The sequence below is a fragment of the Alexandromys fortis genome, unplaced genomic scaffold, assembly GCF_014885135.2.
Source record: "Alexandromys fortis isolate MF-2015 unplaced genomic scaffold, M_Fortis_MF-2015_v1.1 scaffold_10, whole genome shotgun sequence".
Lineage (NCBI taxonomy): Eukaryota > Metazoa > Chordata > Mammalia > Rodentia > Cricetidae > Alexandromys > Alexandromys fortis.
In genome coordinates, this window is record NW_026067895.1 from 12,458,216 (window position 1) to 12,477,941 (window position 19,726).

A 19,726-nucleotide genomic window follows, 5' to 3' on the forward strand; every position below is an offset into this window, starting at 1 on the left:
GAGAGAGAGAGAGAGAGAGAGAGAGAGAGAGAGAGAGAGAGAGAGAGAGAGAGAGAGAACATCAAGCCTAATTCTTATTTCTGGATCCACAATGGGCAGTAAGAAAAGATATAAACCTCATCACCACTTATATCAAAATAAAGAACACAGAGAGATAGTTAACTACTCTTAGTTTACAGACAACCATACAGAGCTGTGAATAGCTGTGAAGCTTTGTAACTCAAGGTCCCAAGTGAAAGAAACCAAGATGAATCTGATCTACAGACCAGTTTGACTTACAAAAATCCCCATGAACATGGTTCCTGCAGAATGTCTTTAATTTGAAAACAATCTGAAAGTTCCTGACATGATGGATAGAATATTTCAGAGCCATATCAGAGTTCACAGCCACACCATCAACATGAGAGTTACATTACTCGAATTGTGTTTCTTTACCTGTCAGTCAATGCTTCCCCATTAACATCAAGGAGACAATGGCTACACCATAAACTGACCAATCAGAACAAGTTCTTACAAATACTAAACACACACACACATGTAAATTGTGGCCTACTATGTAAATGAGCTACATTATAATTGCTGACTTCTATACAAACGTGCTTACTTTCCACCAGTTCCCCTTTCCAATAACCTCATTCATTTCACATACAACAGAAGAGATTAACACTACCCAAACTAAAGGAGGTCTAAATGTCAGAGTAAAAGGGAAAATAGTGTTAGTAGAAACACATGTGAAAGTGTTCTCTGCAGCTTTCCTTGGGATGATGGAAGGATGCTTCCTCCACATCTTTTCATAAGGAAAAGTGTTACCAGCACATTCACTGCTTTATTTCCTTTATATTATTTCTAAAAATATACTGCAACCACCTTTACAAATTCACCTAAGTTTATTATTAGATATACAATGTCTATAGTCACATACTCTCAATTATGGAAATCAGTCAGTAAAATGAGTATCAGATTGATTTGATTAACAACTTTAATGGTTTGAAAAACACAAGAAAATTGTGACATTTTCTAGGAAACTATCTGAAAAAAAAGCTGGTACTTTAAATATAACTCCTACACATAAATGCATAGTTATGTTTCAAATCATGTTGTGAGGGCTTAGACACAAAATTAATCACCATTCTTAAAACCTTATCGTAACCTTATATCCATGATAAATTTCGAGAAATGCACTGAGGAACTTTTGGTGCAACCTCTGGAGGACATTTACAAAAACACAGTCTGAAACAGAGGCTACAGCATCAGAGACTACAACTAATCCCAGCAATTCCAGTATTTGGGAGGCAGAGACAAAGTTCTCCGTGTCTGTCTGTCTCTGTATGTCACTGTCTCTGATTCTGTCTAGCTCTCTCATTCTCTCCTCTCTCTCTCACACACATGGGCGGGGGTGGCGTATAGTTTTGGTGTCTCTTTAGCTCTGAGATGATGAGAAAGTTCTTATTACTCTTTGGTGTTGTTTCCAAATTAGCAGCCAGTACATTCATTTTCTCACAGAAACTGAAGATTTTCTTCAGTAAGCAAGGCTACTTAAAGAACCCAGAACTTTCATAGAGTCTACCTTATCACCACATCTTCCAATGGAAATATATAAAGGTTTATAGGACTATGAAATAAACTTGAAAGGTAGCTTTTAAAGACTAATTGAACGGGTAGTGTAACTCAGAGACAGGCCATGTTCTTAGGCCTGAGAGACACTAGGTCTAATCCACATCTCAGCAAAAGCAAGCATATTAGGACAGAATTAGGTCAGAGAATTTGCCTAGTACGCATGAGGCCCTGGGTTCAAAAACCAGCACCATGGGAGAAATATAAACTACATTTAAAACCATTAAGACACATTTACTTAGTAGATCATTAGATCACCAACTACAAAGTGAACCATATAATTACTTGAAAATGCCAACTTTAAGTTTCATTTTAAAAAAGGAATGGCAAAATATTTTATCAACTTTTAATGGACTGGCAAATGAATTTCAACAATTCAGAAAGGTAAGAACATAGCTGAATGCAAACACCGTCTCAGAGAGCAATGATGAACTAATAAGTGCTCAGACACTAAACCTATTCCCCAACATCACACATCCACCCCAGCGCATTTTATGTTTCTACACACCAAAGGAAAGGCTCTCTTTAAAGAACTATTTGCAATGAAAACAAAGGGCTCACATAACCCAAATGCAGTAACCAACCCATTAATGAGTGGAGGAATTATGACATCATCAGAAACATGTTAGCCAATTACCACATATTCATACCCACATTACCATGTCATTGTCTGAACTTCAGAAAGTGACTGCTATTTTTCTGCCTTTAAGTAGATTCTGCTATGTGCACGATGTCTGGTAATTTAACTAGTATAGAAATGCAGAAAGTATGTACAATTATTTGGCTACCATGTTAGGATACCCAATCCAGACAATATGGAAGTTGAAACATGGGTACCAAAGCAATGTAAAAAGACTGCACCTTCTAGTTTTTGTCTCTTTAAACTGGTCTAAGCTTGTAAAGTACTTGATTAGCTCACATAAAGGGGTGAGGATGCTTTCTCATTATTTCCTATAAACTGAGTGATAGCTAAATGAATTTTCAATACAGCATGCCTTTATTCCTACCTGAGACAGCTGGAGGTGACAGAGGGGCTAGGTGATAGACAGCAGAGAGAAGTTCTCTTATAGTTTCCATAGCACCACGGACAAACAGGGTTCCTGAAGCATTTAAAAGAATTACATGACACAATCTAATGATGACTCTACTACATATAGTTGTGAAAGAATAAAGTTCCTCACCATATTCATTGTCAACCACCAAGAAAAGCATATTTCAGAATTTTAAATATACACTTTTGAAAACTTTCAGACATGAGATCCTGTACATGACAGACTGAAGTATTTTACTCTTCAGATATCTCTGTGTTACATGGTAATTGAGGATGTGACCAAGTTAGCCCTAGTCTTTCAACCAGCCAACAAGGTATTTGTTTCATAAAATGTCAGAAATACCAAAAGTTCAAATATGTTAAAAGATAAATTAGATTAACATAAAAATTATTTTTAAAAGTCTTGAAACTGTTGATTATTTTAAATTACTGCACTTGAGGATAAATACTACTATATGTCTCAATTATTTAACAGTACTCTTTGTAATTAAATTTCTCTTTAAGACAAAAAGGATATTGGTTTTGATTTTACAGGAAACAATGGGAATGTTTTAATAAATTGGAATTCAATGAATAAAACTAATGTTTTAATTATCAGAAAAATATAAATGAGGAAAAATAAGAAAAGGCGATTTCTTAAATGTTTGCTTTACAACATGAAGAGGAAAAAACAAACAACTCTAAAAATCATCTGCTAACTCACTGTATTTAAAGAAATAAAAATGAGACAAGATTAACAGGTAACATATTTTAGCTCAAAATCACAAAATCAGTATGATTTCTTGGAAATAGAGAAGCAAAGTGGAAACAGACCATAAAGCTGAAATATTAGTAAAATACACACAATAAGCAATTTTATATTTTAAAAAAAAACTTCCGAAATAGGATCTTACTATGCAGATTAAGTTGGCTTCAGACTCAACACAACAGACCATCCCACCCCTGCCTTCTGAGTGCTGGGATTAAAGGTGTATGTACTTTATTTTTTCAGAGGGTTTTTTTTTTTTTTTTTGAAGAAATCTCTGGTTCATAGTAGAAAAACAAGAAAGTTATTTTGAAACCACTAATCTTTATTTCCAATACAGTCAACTTACAGTGACAAGGACAACACAACACACAATTATGTATCTGTTTCTATTCCTATTCAGGCTATTTATTTATGCTTGCCTAACTTTGTTCCATGCTATCACAGGTCGGTTTAGCATAATGTGTACCTTTTAGTCAATTACAACAGCAATACAGCTTTCTAGCATGATTCAGTTTTGTTTTCATTTTCCCTAAAGGTAGAAGTGACATTAAGTGACAGTTGCCATAAATTTTTATACTGGTCCATTAAACTTGGAAAAATAACACAGCAAACAGGCACAGCTGGGTCTATATGAACAGGCAGCAAATCTAAATACATGTATTTCAGAATAACAAATGACAAAGCCCACAAAATAATCACAGGTGTTTGTGTATCTGGAAGATTACAAGTCAGACTCGGCAAAATGAAATAATCTACACTAATTAGTACATCCACTTTCTCTAAAAGAACTGGACATTTAAACTTTATTGTCAGATATGTCTGTTACACTGTAACTGTTTCTGAAATGGAGTTTATTGAATACATTATAAATGAAGTGACTACAAGTTTCACAATGATTTTAAGTAACATAACTACTAATTATACAGGCATATAACTACGTATTTTTAGCCTTCTAACTATTCCTTTAATTTAATTATTTTCTCCAAATACCCTTCCCTGCATCAGCCTTGTGATCATCCAAGTCCAGGATAAATAACAGTCAATTTATCTTTGCCAATCCCTCCTCTTCAAACAGGCTAAACACAAAATCTCCATTTGGAACAGCTGGTTCTCTGTTTCCCACTATGATACAATTGCTCAGATCTTTGAAGACACTACAAGTTCCTCAGCTACCACACTAGTTCACTGATACAAGTGTGCCTTTACAGCGTGTCACTTTAACATCAAACCTAAGTTCTTCCTTGAGAGCCTGTTCATATACAATGATTCAATTAAAAAGAACTATGTTGGGTATAATATACACACATCAAACACGGGTGATCCTCATATACAATGCATTAACTATGTTAACGCACTACCATGTGAACAAAATGCCCTCCCTGGGGTCCTAAGCTCTACGTGGACTTTCGATAATTTATTTACCTCTTGCTGTATTCTATGATGACTTCATCATCTCTGGTAAGGTGGCTAGCAACGAGTGAGAAAGTGACTAGATGCAAGCAAACATTGTGATAAGCAAGACCTGGCTACTTCCCATTCTTACTGTATCCAAATACAGTCTTTCTCAGCTGCTTTACAAACCACCAGGAGCCCAGCTGTCTTTAGCTTTTTCATTCATTATGGCACTTCACAACACAGTAAGTCCAGCTGATCTGTCACCATGTCGAACGGCCACTTTCAGCACCATCTTAAGAACAGCCAAGAGAAACTATTGTTTCAAATTCTTGAACTTGTGTATGGGGGGGGAGGGGGGCGAGGTACTCTGCCTACATGCATGTCTGTGCAGCACATGCGTGCAATGTCCAGGGAGGCCAGAAAATAGTTGGAACCTCTGAAACTAAAATTATGGATGGTTCTGAGTTGCCATGTGGGTTCAGGCACATGAAGCCACCACCCCAGGAAAAGCAACAAGTATTCTTAACCATCGAGCCATCTCTCCAGCCTCTCCTTGCACTTCTGGATGTAGGTTCTGACTGTCCAGGTTATTATAAGCTCATGGGACAAGAAGTTTGTTTAGTTCAGTGGCATGCTGAGTTTTAAAACTACTTGAGCAGATCCCAAGGACACAGAGTGCAGTCATGGACAATCCTTCCCAGTGCAGGGGAGATAGACGGACTGACCTCTAGCACCAAGAGTTGCTGGGAAGAGAGCTTGCAGAGGGCGGAGCAAGGCTAAAGTAGACTACACGCTTGGGCAAGCTATAAGAAAGCACTTGGGACATTGGGAAAGAGGTGAACTACAAACTGGGGGCAGGATGATGAATCAGTTCTCCTTTGCCACTGTTCTACAAAATAACTGGTCAGGTTGCAATGATAAAGCATGTTCCATCTGCTTCTTGGTAAAGAGTCAAATAGAAAGGAATATGGTTTGTGAGCTTTGGCTTTTGCTCTTTATTGATGTGGGGCAGTAGTTCTCAAGCTTCCTAATGCTGCAACCCTTTCACACAGTCCCTCATGTTGTGGTGAACCCCATCCATGAAATTATTTTAGTTGCTACTTCATAACTGTAATTTTGCTAAGGCTACTAATACTTTTGTAGATAGTTTTCCAAAGTGTTCGCGACCCACAGGTTGAGAACCACTGGTGTAGGTCTTAGAATGATCCCCATATCCTTTTTAAATAAATGCTTCCTCAGCCTCAATCTTTACTACAACACAACTGATAATTATTATGGCACCATCACTTGTATTGGTGCCAATAAAGTGCTACACTGGCAATATAGCTCACTGTCATGGTGCTGGCATACAGCTAGAATCACACTTGTTCACACTTTGCAACACAACTCCAATGAGTAGCAGTTATACGTATCACCCATGAACTCATGTAATACAAGGACAAAAGGCCTTACCTTTTTTTTTTTTTCCAACACAAGGTTTCTCTGTGGCTTTAAAGCCTATCCTGGAACTAGCTCTTGTAGACCAGGCTGGCCTCAAAACTCATAGAGATCCACCTGCCTCTACCTCCCAAGTGCTCTTAAAGGTTTGCACAACCACTGCCCGGCCAAAAGGTATTTCTGAATTAAAAGCAAGAACCCTGGTTTACGGGTCTGTATGCTCGATGTCTTATCTAATCTATCTATATCTTCCAAATTCATCTCAGTGAAGACCCTTTCACCTTGACAGTAGATCCTTTCTTAAATGGACATTGGCTGGTTATGCTCTAACCATGTTTTAAATGCTATGCCTTTTTCTTGTCGATTTCATCTGTTCCACTATTTCAAAGGAATGTTTCAACTCTACATACTTGGCTCTACATCTATAGTGTGAATAGCCCTCACAACTGTAAAATACAAATCATGGTATTACCTTATCCCTTAAAATGTCTCTACTCAAACACAGAATCTTCCTTTTTTCTGTTCTTCTATATCCACACAGTACTAAGGTCTTTAAAAGCAATTAAGCTATGCACTTAGTATGATAAGAAGCAGAGAAGACAACTTTTGACTTAAAATCTCTTTATGTTGCCTATCTTGTAGAAAGGTATTATAGGAAAAATACAAAATAACTCCAGAGGCACAATCCATAGCAGTAGTTTTGTGAGTGTGAAGGACTTTGGAGCATTCAGCCCTAACTGTGATGCCTATCAAACCCCTCCTCTCAAGGCTTGGGGATCTATACATAAGAGTCAGAGTTGGTGGGCAACTCCAATGAAACAGTATTTTCAAGATACAACAGGACTGAAAAACATGAACTCACAGAGACTGTGATAGCATGCATGAGTCCTGCACAGGTTCAAACCAGGCAAAATTCCAACACTGAGGAGACAAAGCAGAAACAAATTCCCACCCATGACCAGCTGATACCTGCTAGGAAAGGAAAATCAGTTTCTCCAAAGGAGTGTCACTGAGTATATCCCACACTCCATGGAAGGCCAACACAAGACAGATCCCATGTTTTTGTTTTGTTTGTGCATGTGTCTGTGTGCTTTTTCCTTTGGTATTTTGAGAGAGAGAAAGTTGAATGGGTAAGGAGGTAGGATGGGACTGGGAAGAGTTGGGAAAGAGAAAAGAATATTATCAAAATATGTTACATGAAAAGTTTTAAATAAAACATTAATTTTTTTAAAAGTTTACAATTATAAAACATTCTGAATTTAGTATTTTTAACAATGCTTCATTCTTTAAAATTTCATTAAAGAGTCAACAATATTAGCATACAAATTGTTCTTGAGAAAAAATAACTTGTGGTCTACAGAAACCACAAGTAACGGGTAATGGTTTTACTGCAGACTCAATGTTCTTCCTAACATTAAGTGTTCTTTGCACTGGCTCTAGATTATCACTTTATCCATGTATTCTTCTTACTTGTTAAGCAAATCCCATACCTTTGCCTTTTCTTAAATACAGTCAGGAATTACCTTCCTCAAAAATATGAAGTCAGATAGTCACTTCCTATACCTAGTTTAATCCGACTAACTACTTCTGTTATATTTCAAGCCATTTGTATTCGTTGAATGCACTACCTTCTCATTAACAAATACCTTCATCACATTTATAACAGAATATGGCATTAACAACAGAATATAGTAAAATATAAATGATTTTAACAAATTAACTATAAAAAGTTGAACAATTTGAACTAGATCAAACAGTTCCAAAGGTACTCAATGAATTTACAATGCCTCCAATGTTGCATTAATTCTTACAGATTCTGGTCACTGTCAATTCTCTTACCACAACAAAGACACTAAACCGAGCCAGAGTAGGCACATCTTCACATCATTTTCACATGGGGAAAAAATGTTACAGAGAAGTTCTTTGTACATATTTACGTATTACGGAGAGGCCTCACTGTACATGTTTACCAAAACAACAAAAGTATGGCCTGTTCTTTGAAATTCTATCAAAATTGTGAATAGGTTAACATTTAACATGTTAGCATACTTTTTGGTTCTCATAATTTTTTAAAAATGTGGCCCCAGGGTGTAGACAAGAGAGGTCACTTTATACATAAATTTTCACTACTAGCCAATGCTGAAACAACGACTTTATGAAGTCTAGGTCTGTGGTATTACCTTCAGCTACTGCTCTCTCCTACACACTTTCCTCACATCACATAGCACATTGATGAGACACAGTGCAAAGGATAATATCGGGGCTAGAGAGATGGCTCTGTGCTTAAGAGCACGGGCTGCTCCTCCAGTGGACCGTTTCTGAGCACACACACAGTAGCTCACAAACATCTAGAACTCCTGTTCCAGGGATCAAACATCTTCTTCTGACTTCCGTGGGTACTGCATGCAGAGGGACCACAGATATACATGCGGGCAAAGCAACCATACACACAAAATAAAATGTAGAAAAAAATAAATTTAAAAGAAAGATTATCAATTTTCAAGTTAACTACATGGACCTAAGCTTTTCTATTCTTAATTCATGTTATCTTTTACTTATCTTTCATTTTATAGCCCTCTTGAGCATATAGCATCCTTATTTTTACATTTTTAAAAACCCAAAATCAAAGGAATATATATTTAAGCAATTTACTACCAAACAACAAACTGGGGTTTAAGTTTCTATTTAAAAAAAAAAAAAACAAAAAAAAAAAAAACAACAACAACAACAACAAAAACTAGGCCTGACTTTCTTCTCTTTGAATTCTGTAAACAGCAAAACTCTTCCAACTTGGACAGATATTCATTAAGCTGAAAACCCAACTTGTTTGCAACCGGAATTAATTATGAGTGTCTTATATAGCTTAGTTTAGGTATTTATGGAAATTACACAGCTCCATACACATACAACAGCTTTCTATTAATATTGTGAATTCTAACCCAATTTTGGACACATCTATTTCATACAAAGTCTGTGTTTGTGTCTTCAACAGTGAAGTATAATTTGGTATTCACACAGAATTTTCTACACAGTGATTGTCCCATACTTGATGGTATAGAAGACAGAGTCAAAAAAACAACAACAAAAACATAAACAAAAAATAAAAAACAAGAATTGGTAGGTATACTGTGTTTTCCAAAGCAAGCAGAATAGTACCAAAGTTAAAAAGAGCCAAAGAAGATGAAAAAGAAGAGAAAGCAAACAAGTCATTACTGTGAAGGGGATGCCTAAAGTTCAAGTATTGAACTCATTGGGGTTAATCCGGCTTGAAATAAAGAACACTTAAAAGTAACCTAGTAATGGAGCTTCTAAAGTCTGAGCTGTGCTTGGGGTGGGAGCAGAAAAAAAAAAAATACTGCTTACTTGAAGCCATGCTGCTCCCTAGATTGTCTAGTAGGAAGCTAGTGTGATCCTAGATGAGCATTGTAAAGCATCTCAGTGGGAAAATCCGGTTGGTAAGCTCTTCCGAGACGAATGCTAACGGAGTGCACTATTTAGCCACTGACAAACATTTCTCCCAAAAGCAAATGTATTGTTTAAAAATGACTTTATTCTATATCATTTATTTATTCTAAGCTATAAGCGTGCTTAAGAGGTTGGTTTTACCTTTAGCTGAAACTGTGAGTTTTCTAATCTGTTTTGGGCAGCTGTCAAGTAATCAGAGTAAGCAGTGCCATTTTAATAAGGAAGTCTTTTAATGAAATATAATAGGTCACAAATACCTAATTTCTGCTCTTTACTGTAATTGCTAGTCTTTACTACAACTGCCACTTTAACCATCTTTTCCAAATGCTGACACAAAAGATGAACAAATCAGGGGTATTAGCATGTGTGTATATTTACAGCTTATTGCTGTCAAAGGCTGTGGTTCTACTTTCAACTCCAGCAGCTATATGAGCCTCTTTGATGGCAGCATCCTTCTTCAGACTGGGAATGTAAAGTTCCTTTACACAGTGACATTAGTAAACACACAACTAATGGCTGAAAAGAAAGAATGCTGAGAAGTTAGAAGACATTACATTTTTAGACAAACCACAGTGCTTTTACTATCACTGCGAAAGATTAAATACTCTACTTCTTTATTGTTTCATTAATAAATACTGTGCTTTAGTTGGTTTACAACTACAAAGCAGTTCAATTAACCTGGGATTTTTTTAATGTTTTGAAGTTTGTAAAATGATCAGTTTTATATGAATGTTCAATTATATCACAACATAAAACTACAGGTAATTGCAACAAAATAAAAATAGAATGTCAAAAAGAGAAAGCATAAATAACATGTTTTTATTTTTAAAAGGGGGTACTAGGATTATTTGGTTCTGAATCTAATTTAAGTTTATGATAAAGTGCTTTTAAAAACTTCCTCCTGAAAACTTTAGATAATAATTTTTGTAACATTATTTTATTATGGGCATATTATTAATCCATGACTCTTAAATTTTGGCATCACTATTGCTATGGTAATACCAAAAGTCCTATGTACAAACAGTAAAAGTTTTATTATAAGTTTGCCCATTTTTGAAAAGCGTAGCTTCTCTAAATCAAACTAGCTTGCTGTGAAAAGAAAACCATGACAACTGTTAGTACCTCTTGCCTTATTATTACATCCGGCCCAGTCACTCTTAGAAATTCAATCTATTATGGTTGCTAGGAGTCTGTTGCTGTGCAACCTAAAAGGGTATGCTGTGCTTTCAGGCCAGGCAGTGCTAATAAACCTGTAGGCTTCCCTCTGTGGGGCTGACCAGTGTGTTTAAAGGGCTTAATACTTTTCAAGAGTGATTGGTCTACAATTCAAGACACATCCTATTAAAAACAAGTCACACTGAGAGATTTCTAACAAAGAGATGAAATGCTAAATATACACAAATATTCAAAATGTATCCTCAGAACCCCTAACAAATTTGGTAAAACAAACAGAGATTATGATCTACATTCAATTATACCACCTACCACTACAAGTTTTTCTTTTCATATAGTCACCTAAAAGGATATAATTTATATAAAAGAACTCAGGAAGCTTTGGCAGGGGCAGGGGGGTAGAAGAGCGCCAAGTCTGAATTTTCAAAATCTGCTATAGGTCCAACAATAGAAAAGTAAACTGAGAAAGCTAATAGCTACAAAAGTAGCAGCAATGAATTATAAAAAAGAACTTCTAAATTTCACTTTACCCTATTCATCTCAATTGATCAGTAATGTGTTTACATTAATTCCAGAATCTATGTATCCTATCACAAAATCTCTATACTTTTAAGATTAATAGTGAATAAGTTATTCACACAAATTTCACTGCATTAGACAACATTATTTTATTTACATTCAATTAGAGAAGGAAATCATGAAGTCTGACAATAAAATTCTACTAAACAAATTGTGTGAAGCACACTGAGGAGTGGCATAGAGTAGGGAAGGCGTTCAAGAAGACACTGTACTACCTGTGTGCTTACACTTGTGAGGCCTTTTTCATGAAGTACCAGGAGAAAAAATACAAAGGTGTAGTATCAAAAATATCAGACTATACAGGAGACAGTAAGTTATTTAATAACAACCCAACTTTTAAAAATGTATTCAGGCTTTTCCAATGACATTTGGGTTAAATTAATACTGCCTGCAATTTTTTATCCTTAAAAGCAAATGTGAAAGACTTAAGACGGGCAGTTTCTCCATGTTCTTCACTGGCCCTTCTACTGAGATGTAGAGCTGGGAACATTCCCATCTGTCAACGCCCTACCTCACTCACTTTGAAAGAGCCACGGTTCTCTCTCAGGATTCCTTTCACTTCTCATTACACACTACAGGAGCAAAGCGAAGGAAACTGTTTCTCTCAGAGCATCCAGAAGCAACAAGCAGGAGAATGTGGAATAACTGTCCCAGAACAAAGGACAGTGAATCCAGCAGAAGAACTACAGGAAACTGAGATGGAAGAGCAACGTCTGACCAAAGAACTCTGCCTGAGCCTAGAGGTGAGCTGAGATTTAGAAGTGACAGTTTGTAAATAGAGCCAACCTGAAAACAGAACAAATAAGAAGTCAGCCAAAGGGCGAGACAGACAACACACGCTAGGCAGGGAATGAGGAAAAGAGAACTGGTAGAAAGACACATGCAGATTCGCTTTACAGACGTGAAGCTAAAAGAAAGCAAACAGAAAGCATATATCCAATAATGTTATATTTCTTGTGTCATTCTTACTTCTTACGGTACAACAACTCAAAAATCCTCATTTCCAGGATTCAGGGATATGAGGAGACAAATGATATAAAAACCAAGTATAGACTCTACTTAATTCCCAAAGAATAACTGGAATGCTTTCTAATGGTCTTGCCTAACAAATTTTTAATTCTAAAGCTAAAGAGACCGTTAATATGAAAATATTTTTGAAGCAATTTCAATACTGGTTTCATAAGTATGATCAAAACATTAAAATACATATATTACAAATATACATACATAGTAACCAATAGTTACTAAAGCCACATATGACTTAGAAATAAGTCATTGGGCACGTGTTAGCAAATTTACTAAGTTCCAGAGCAGTTATATAATTCTTGGTCAATTATTTGACAAATATAATACACTGTTCCAATCTGTTCAGAAAAAAAAAAACTGATTTAATGTATATGTAAATCACAAAACAATCCCACACCAGTTTGGAATTATGATTAATAAAAGAGTTATTTAAGGGGAAAACTTACAGAACACTGTCCTAGACAACAGCCCTCTGTGTGACCAGGAACAGAGTCTAGTAGCCGGAAGCGGAACTGGAAGCAAAAGAGAGCAGGGCTACCACTGCTTTTTAAAGTGGTATCCAAGTGGGCTGGTATCTTAAAGGCTATTGGCTGAAGGAGCGGAAGGAGCTCCCACAGCAATCTAATAGAAGTGAAGTTCTAAATTAGGTGTATGACATTTTGATATTCAGGATCTTGTTAAGTAGAATTAAGGAAAAGGCAATGGGATCAACATAAAATAAGTGAGGTGCATATGCTGCAGACTGTTCTCTGGTCCTCCCTGGTTCCTGCCTCGTGAGGCCATACAGCTGTGGTGTGAAACTTGAGATCCTTAAAGGAAACTAAGCCATGAAGCTTTGAAAACATGGTGCGCCATGCAATTCTGCCTTCTTTTATAAATCCTGGCTTTGTCACCCTATCATACTTCATACCCAAATATCTACCTTTCTAATTTTACTTTCTATAAATCAAATATGCTAAGTAAATGTTAACTAGAACTAAGTTCTAAATGGATTTTGTTTTCATAATTGTTTTTATATAGAGATCTCTCTGCCTTTGATAAATCACCTAAGTATGGTGGGTTACCAATGAGCTGAAGGTGAGACTTCCTCTCAATACTAATTATATCTTTTCAACTATAAAGAAAAAATAAAAGACATCCCAAGGGACATACATACAAGGTTTCTCCTTCCTTCTAACAGTTGTGAAGCTGAACCCAAGGTTTCCTTTCTCATAAAACAATGTTTCCTCAGTTTGCTTCTTCAAATTATTTGACTAGGACCCACATGGTGGAAGGAAAGAACCTACTCTCTCAAGTTGTACTTTGACCTCCATGGCATGCAGTGGCGTGTACATTTGTAGGTACAAAAACAAAAAAATGTAATAACAATTTAAATAATATTGCATATATAATCACAGAAGTTTATAAAAAGGCTTTGGTTTAATGATGTACAAAAATTCCACTAATTTTTACTTACATGCTATAAAATACATTATTTGCCTCATATTAAATATATGTACCATGTGTAACAATAGCCTCAAATATGAAGCTGTGTATTTCACAATGGCAAATAATGCTGAATATTTTCCAATGAATTAAATGAAAATGATTTTAACATGAGCACACTGAAAAGTCTACAGTTAAAAATATCAAATGACTTAAAATATCTACACTTAAAATTATCAAATGAAAATCATTAGGCAAAAAAAATCAAAATTCAAGAAAACATGCCTCCATCAGTAACAGTAACTTTTATATCTAAATAATCCTTTGTCTATTTGCACATCCAAAGTTTTATAAATAAATTTATCTCATGACTGTAATTAAAGATGAGATATGTTGGCTATACCACATAAGCAATGATCTTAAAATTCTAGGACAGGAGTGGTACTTTTAACATAATCCATAATAAACAAACTTTTTTCCAGGTTAAAGTCATACGTAAGCAAATTGAGGAAACAACCAATCAAGTTGTAGACTAGCCACTGTAGTCCTCACAATTTTTACATTGTCTCCTTTGCGCATGCGTTCTGTTTAGGTACTTAGAATACATTTGGGCAATAGTTAATAGGCTTTTCAGAAGAACGCTGAACTTGGATACGTGAAAGATTTATTTTTCAAGTCTCTCAAGTGCCAATTTCTTTAAAAACTTGTATTTCTAGTCAATAACCACACATTAAAAAAAAAACTTTTTCAGAGAAAAACATATAAAACTTTAAATCAAAGGCCCAAACAGAAAAGTAGAATATGATGAGAACAAATGAAAGAAAAAATAGAACTGCTAGTATAGCAATTCTATCAATCAAGCATTAATAGCTTAACACACACAATCACATTTGAAGAAACACCCAGAGGCCCACCTCTGTCTTTGTTCTGAGGTCTTCAAAGTCTGCAGGGCCTATTTAACCCTCTAATCTGTCTCTAGCATCCTTCCTTACCATATCCCTCTCCATAACATTTACAACCAGCCAATATCATCTATTCCCATTTATTTTCTTTCTCCTTTAACTACGGTTGTTTGATAACTCTTCTATGACAAGAGGCCTAATTAATTTTGTTCACTGCTTGATCAACAGCAGTTCACTTCTTGATTCACTGTGTCAGTAATTGCTCAATAGATGCAATGATATAAAGTGGAAATGAGGGCTAGGGAAATGATTCAGTAAGTGATGTGGGATTCCCCTCTGCAAGCTGTGAATATGTTTTATTACCATTGGTTAATAAAGAATCTGCTTTGGGCCTGTGGCAGCACAGAATAGAGCAAGGCAGGAATTCCAAGCAGAGGTAGGGGAAAAAGTACGCAGAGTCAGGGAGATGCCATGTAGTTGCCCAAGGAGACAGAACTTTACCCCGTAGGCCACAGCCTTGTGGCAATACACAGAATAATAGAAATTGGTTAATTTAAAATATAAGAGTTAGTTAATAAGAAGTCTGAGCTAATAGGCCAAGCATTACTGTAATTGATATAGTTTCTGCATGATTATTTTGGGTCTGGGCAGTCTGTCTACAGTAAGTGGCTGGGAGACCAGAGCTGGATCCTCAGAACCCACATAAACCAAAGGGTACAGTGGTGTACACTGACAATGCCAGCAATGGCAAAATTCTGGAACCTACCCTGGCAACATGCCAGGCCAATGAGACCCTGTCTCAAACATGCCTGAGGTGTCTCAGGCATGATCCCAGAGGTTGTTCTCTTACCTTCACACCCACTACAACATATGCACCCACACCTGCACACAAATGTACATTTTACACACATAGTCTCCATTTTTAAAGACTAAAAGAGGCTGGGGAAAGCACTTGCACTACAAGTGCAGAGCTGGAGTTAGGATCCCAAAATTCATAAACAATACAGGCAGGCATTCTCTGCCTGCAATTTCAGCAGTGGAGAGGCTGTTTCTGCTGCTATCCCAGTGGATACAGTTAAATTAGGCAGCAGAGAGAGACACAGAGGGTTGGAGTATACAGTGTGGCGTCCCAAAGGCAAAATCCCCCAATACTCCACTTTCTCATATAATAAGCAGAATAAGAAATATATGCGCCTACTACAACCAGACTTGATAAAGCATTCCATAACTGCTAATATTTCTTTGCCAAGATGCTACAGAAAACCCAAAGACAGATGGAATTCATATGTGCATGTAGAGTGAGGGAACAAAATGCCATTTGAAAAGACAGAAAGAGACTTAAAGTCAATTCAAATCTACTGTTAACTAAGTGGTATTGTATTTAACAAAATGTAAAAAATTTATTCATTTATGCCAAAAGTAAATATATGCAATGATTTATTTATCAGAAAAAAGTAAATCTATGCAATGATATTCATAAAAATGTATTATTCTAATCATAAATAAATGTTTTGGATATAATAAGTGATGAAATAGTTGATTACAAATTACAATCTGAGGCTTAGCCAACAAATTAATGACTGGCTTCTTCTACTAGGAAAGAACACTACAGAATCAAACTTACAGAACTGAATATATAATCTTTGCCCTCAAGAAGCTTACAATTTGAAAATGTCAAATATTCATAAAACAAAACTATAAAACACAATTCCTAATTAGTACGCTGGAAAACAAGTTTGTTACAAGTGAGCCCATTAAGTTTGGGATCACTCTTAACCTTCCATAAGAAAAATGAATTAGGGAGCAAAATGCATTCTAGACAAGATGAAGACTGAGACAAAATGTTGAAGAAAACAGAATTAGCAGAACACCGTTCAGGAGACCATGCAGGGCAGGGACAGCAACTCTCCCTTACTTGCTCACTTCCATGTCAAGCACAGTGATTTTATTTGCATCATATAATGGGACCCCCTAAACAATCTTTCAAGGCAGAACTGTCAGTTGTATCTCAGACATGAAGAAGTCTGCCAAGGGTTGTCATCAGTAGTGGACCCTGGAATTCTAACGCGGGTGTGTGCGTTTCAAGATTCATGTTCCTAATCAGCTCCTAGTACAGTTGAGCCAGGCTGGCTGGAGAAAGGGCACTGCAGGGAGAGTGGTAGAGTGTGCACATGAACACATGGGAGACACTATCTCCACATGGCCAAAGCTAAGCAGTTCTGAAGCACAATGTAGAATGGAATAAATGCTTTGTAATTATTCTGGTAAATAGGAAAGGAGGAATCATCAGAACAGTGGTTCTCAATCTGTTTTGTGTCATGACCCCTGTGGGGTCGCATACCAGATATGCTATAGATAGATATTTACATTACAATTCACAGCAGCAGCAAAATTACAATGAAATGAACTTTATGGCTGGGGGACACCACAACATGAGGAACTGTTTTAAAGGACTGCAGCATTGGAAAGGTTGAGAACCACTGACTTAAAAGATTCTGACCCAGAGGGGAAAAAAAAAAAAACTGTAAGTTATATTTTAAAATAAAGAAAAACTGCCCGGCGATGGTAGTGAATGCCTTTAATCCCAGCACTCGAGAATCAGAGGCAGGAGGATTTCTTTGAGTTTGAGGTCAGCATGGTGTACAAAATGAGTTCCAGGACAACCAGGACGGAGAAGCCCTGTCTCAAAAAAAAAAAAAGAAAGAAAGAAAAAAAAAAAAGAAAAACTGTTAACTGTTAGAAGAAACATTAATATAAATACTCGGGTTCTAAATTCATGATATAAGAGCACCTTTCCTATTTTAAACTCTCCCCCTGTATACACAATAGACTCAACAGTTTAGTCCGAACTCTTAGTAACTTACTCTTTATGTTCAGGCTTTAATTCACTGCCTGAAAGGATCTGGCCCTCGTTTCATCTGAAGTTATACTTCTAATTTCCACCGTATGACCCAGTAAATACACTATCAATGAAGACACATTTAAATGTAAACATAAACTGTTCTGATCACCTTCCACAGAACAAGACCACCAGTTAAGCACAAATCAACACTGTGTGCTCTATTCTGAGTCCCACTTAATTCATAGGAAATGGTACTGTTTTAAACCTCAGAGAGTAAGAACTGGGAACTTTCCAACAAAAATGCAAGAGCTCACTAATATTTCGTCATACCTTTGTTTACCATATCTCCCTTTTTATTGAAGGTGAGAATAAATCCAACGGGAACAGTCTTACAAGAAGGTCTGTCTATGGGGATTTACCTTGTTAAGAGCAAATGAAAAATGGTTTTCCCCCATAGGAAACCTGCTCTTGCTTTATATAAATGTATCTTTCAGATTTGGAGCCACAAATTAGACTGCAGAGAAATCAGTTTGTGCTGGAGAGCTCACCTGTCAACCTTCTCGGTGAATCTGAGATGGAGTGTTCGTATAACTAACAGTACTAACACTCAAATTATGCACCTTTATCACAAAAGGAAAGCAGATTCAGTTCAAGCTCGAGATCAAAGATTTACTACTAATTCTACAACAGGGAGGCAGGAGGAGTAATCCAAAGTCTTGGTAATTATTCCTGCCATACTAGTCTCATACTAGTAACTAGTAAACAAAGTATTCTTCCAAAACCTCAAGTTACAAAAGTAAACATGATAAAACACTATGGCTGACTACATTGGCCCCCACTGCTGTGGAGCTAGGGCAGTCTGCTCACAGATGTATTCTCTTACTGTGCTCATTCACATCTGAAAGTACTGTGACGCCTTTAAAGCCCAGCCTGGCAAGTCTCAGCGAGTGTGAACTATATCAAGAGTCAAATATATATATACCAATAAGTCAAAAAGTGTCACTTTGGCTTCACTATAGAGTAACTCACAAGAACAAGCATTTCCATTTTTTAAATTAACAAACTGATTTTCATACTAATCCTTGGAATGATTCAAATCAGAAGAGCTGGCAGGGGGGAGGGGGAGTTAACTCAGTGGCAGAGAGGATGCGAAGTGGATAAGATCCTACACTCCACTGCCATGTACAAAAGTGGAAATAAGCCCACCAAGCTTGAGAACTTCACACACAAAAAAAAATTACAAACAGGGACAATAGTATAGTTTTCAATACTGTATTTTCATTTATTGTGCAACCTTAAAGGGGTTTTAAAGGATATAATTTACTTCCAAACAATCACAAAACAACTAGATGATTCTTATACCCAAACTTACAATTGTAAATTTTTTCTTTTTTTGTCATTAGTATTTTTTTATTTATTTATTAAAGATTTCTGCCTCCTCCCCGTCACTGCCTCCCATTTCCCTCCCCCTCCCAAAGCACTTAGAATGTAGATTTCTAAATATTTGGATTCTCTAGAAAAATAGGGAAATGAAAAATATAAAATACAAGTATAGAATTTTAAAAGCACCACACTTGCAGTGTTTGCCTGCAAGAAAAGTTTTACACTAGCTATATGAAATTTGTGAGAGCAAAGTGTATGAGGTTCATCGTAGAACACTTACTCTTAGCTTTCTTACCTTTAAAGCACCTGAGAGGAGATAGGGAAGGGGTTCATCCAGATAACCTTCAAAGTGCACATAAAATGTACACACTCCGATTTTAAGATGAAGATATCCTAGCTATGTCTCTAGCAGAACTGGCATATGTATGTCATCTGAAAACACGTGCAACTGTATTAAGAGACACATTCACTGGGCAGTGGTGGCGCACACCTTTAATCCCAGTTCTCAGGAGGCAGAGGCAGGCGGATCTCTGTGAGCCCTAGGCCAGCCTGGTCTACAAGAGCTAGTTCCAGGACAGCTAGAACTGTTGCACAGAGAAACCCTGTCTTGAAAAACGAAACAGATAGAGGGAGGGGAGGGGAGGGGAGGGGAGGGGAGGGGGGGAGAGGAGAGGAGAGGAGAGGAG

At 36.6% G+C, this 19,726-nt stretch overlaps 1 protein-coding gene across 1 annotated transcript in view; it reads right to left on the reverse strand.

The window, feature by feature from the left end:
- Rfx3 (regulatory factor X3) overlaps nucleotides 1-19,726 on the reverse strand; it is a 258,666-nt gene that overhangs the window by 225,176 nt on the left and 13,764 nt on the right. The window contains exon 2 of the mRNA XM_050159633.1: nucleotides 2,622-2,714. Within this exon, the coding sequence (XP_050015590.1) occupies nucleotides 2,622-2,691 (70 nt within the window). The 5' untranslated portion in view covers nucleotides 2,692-2,714. The remainder of the gene's footprint in view (nucleotides 1-2,621; nucleotides 2,715-19,726) is intronic.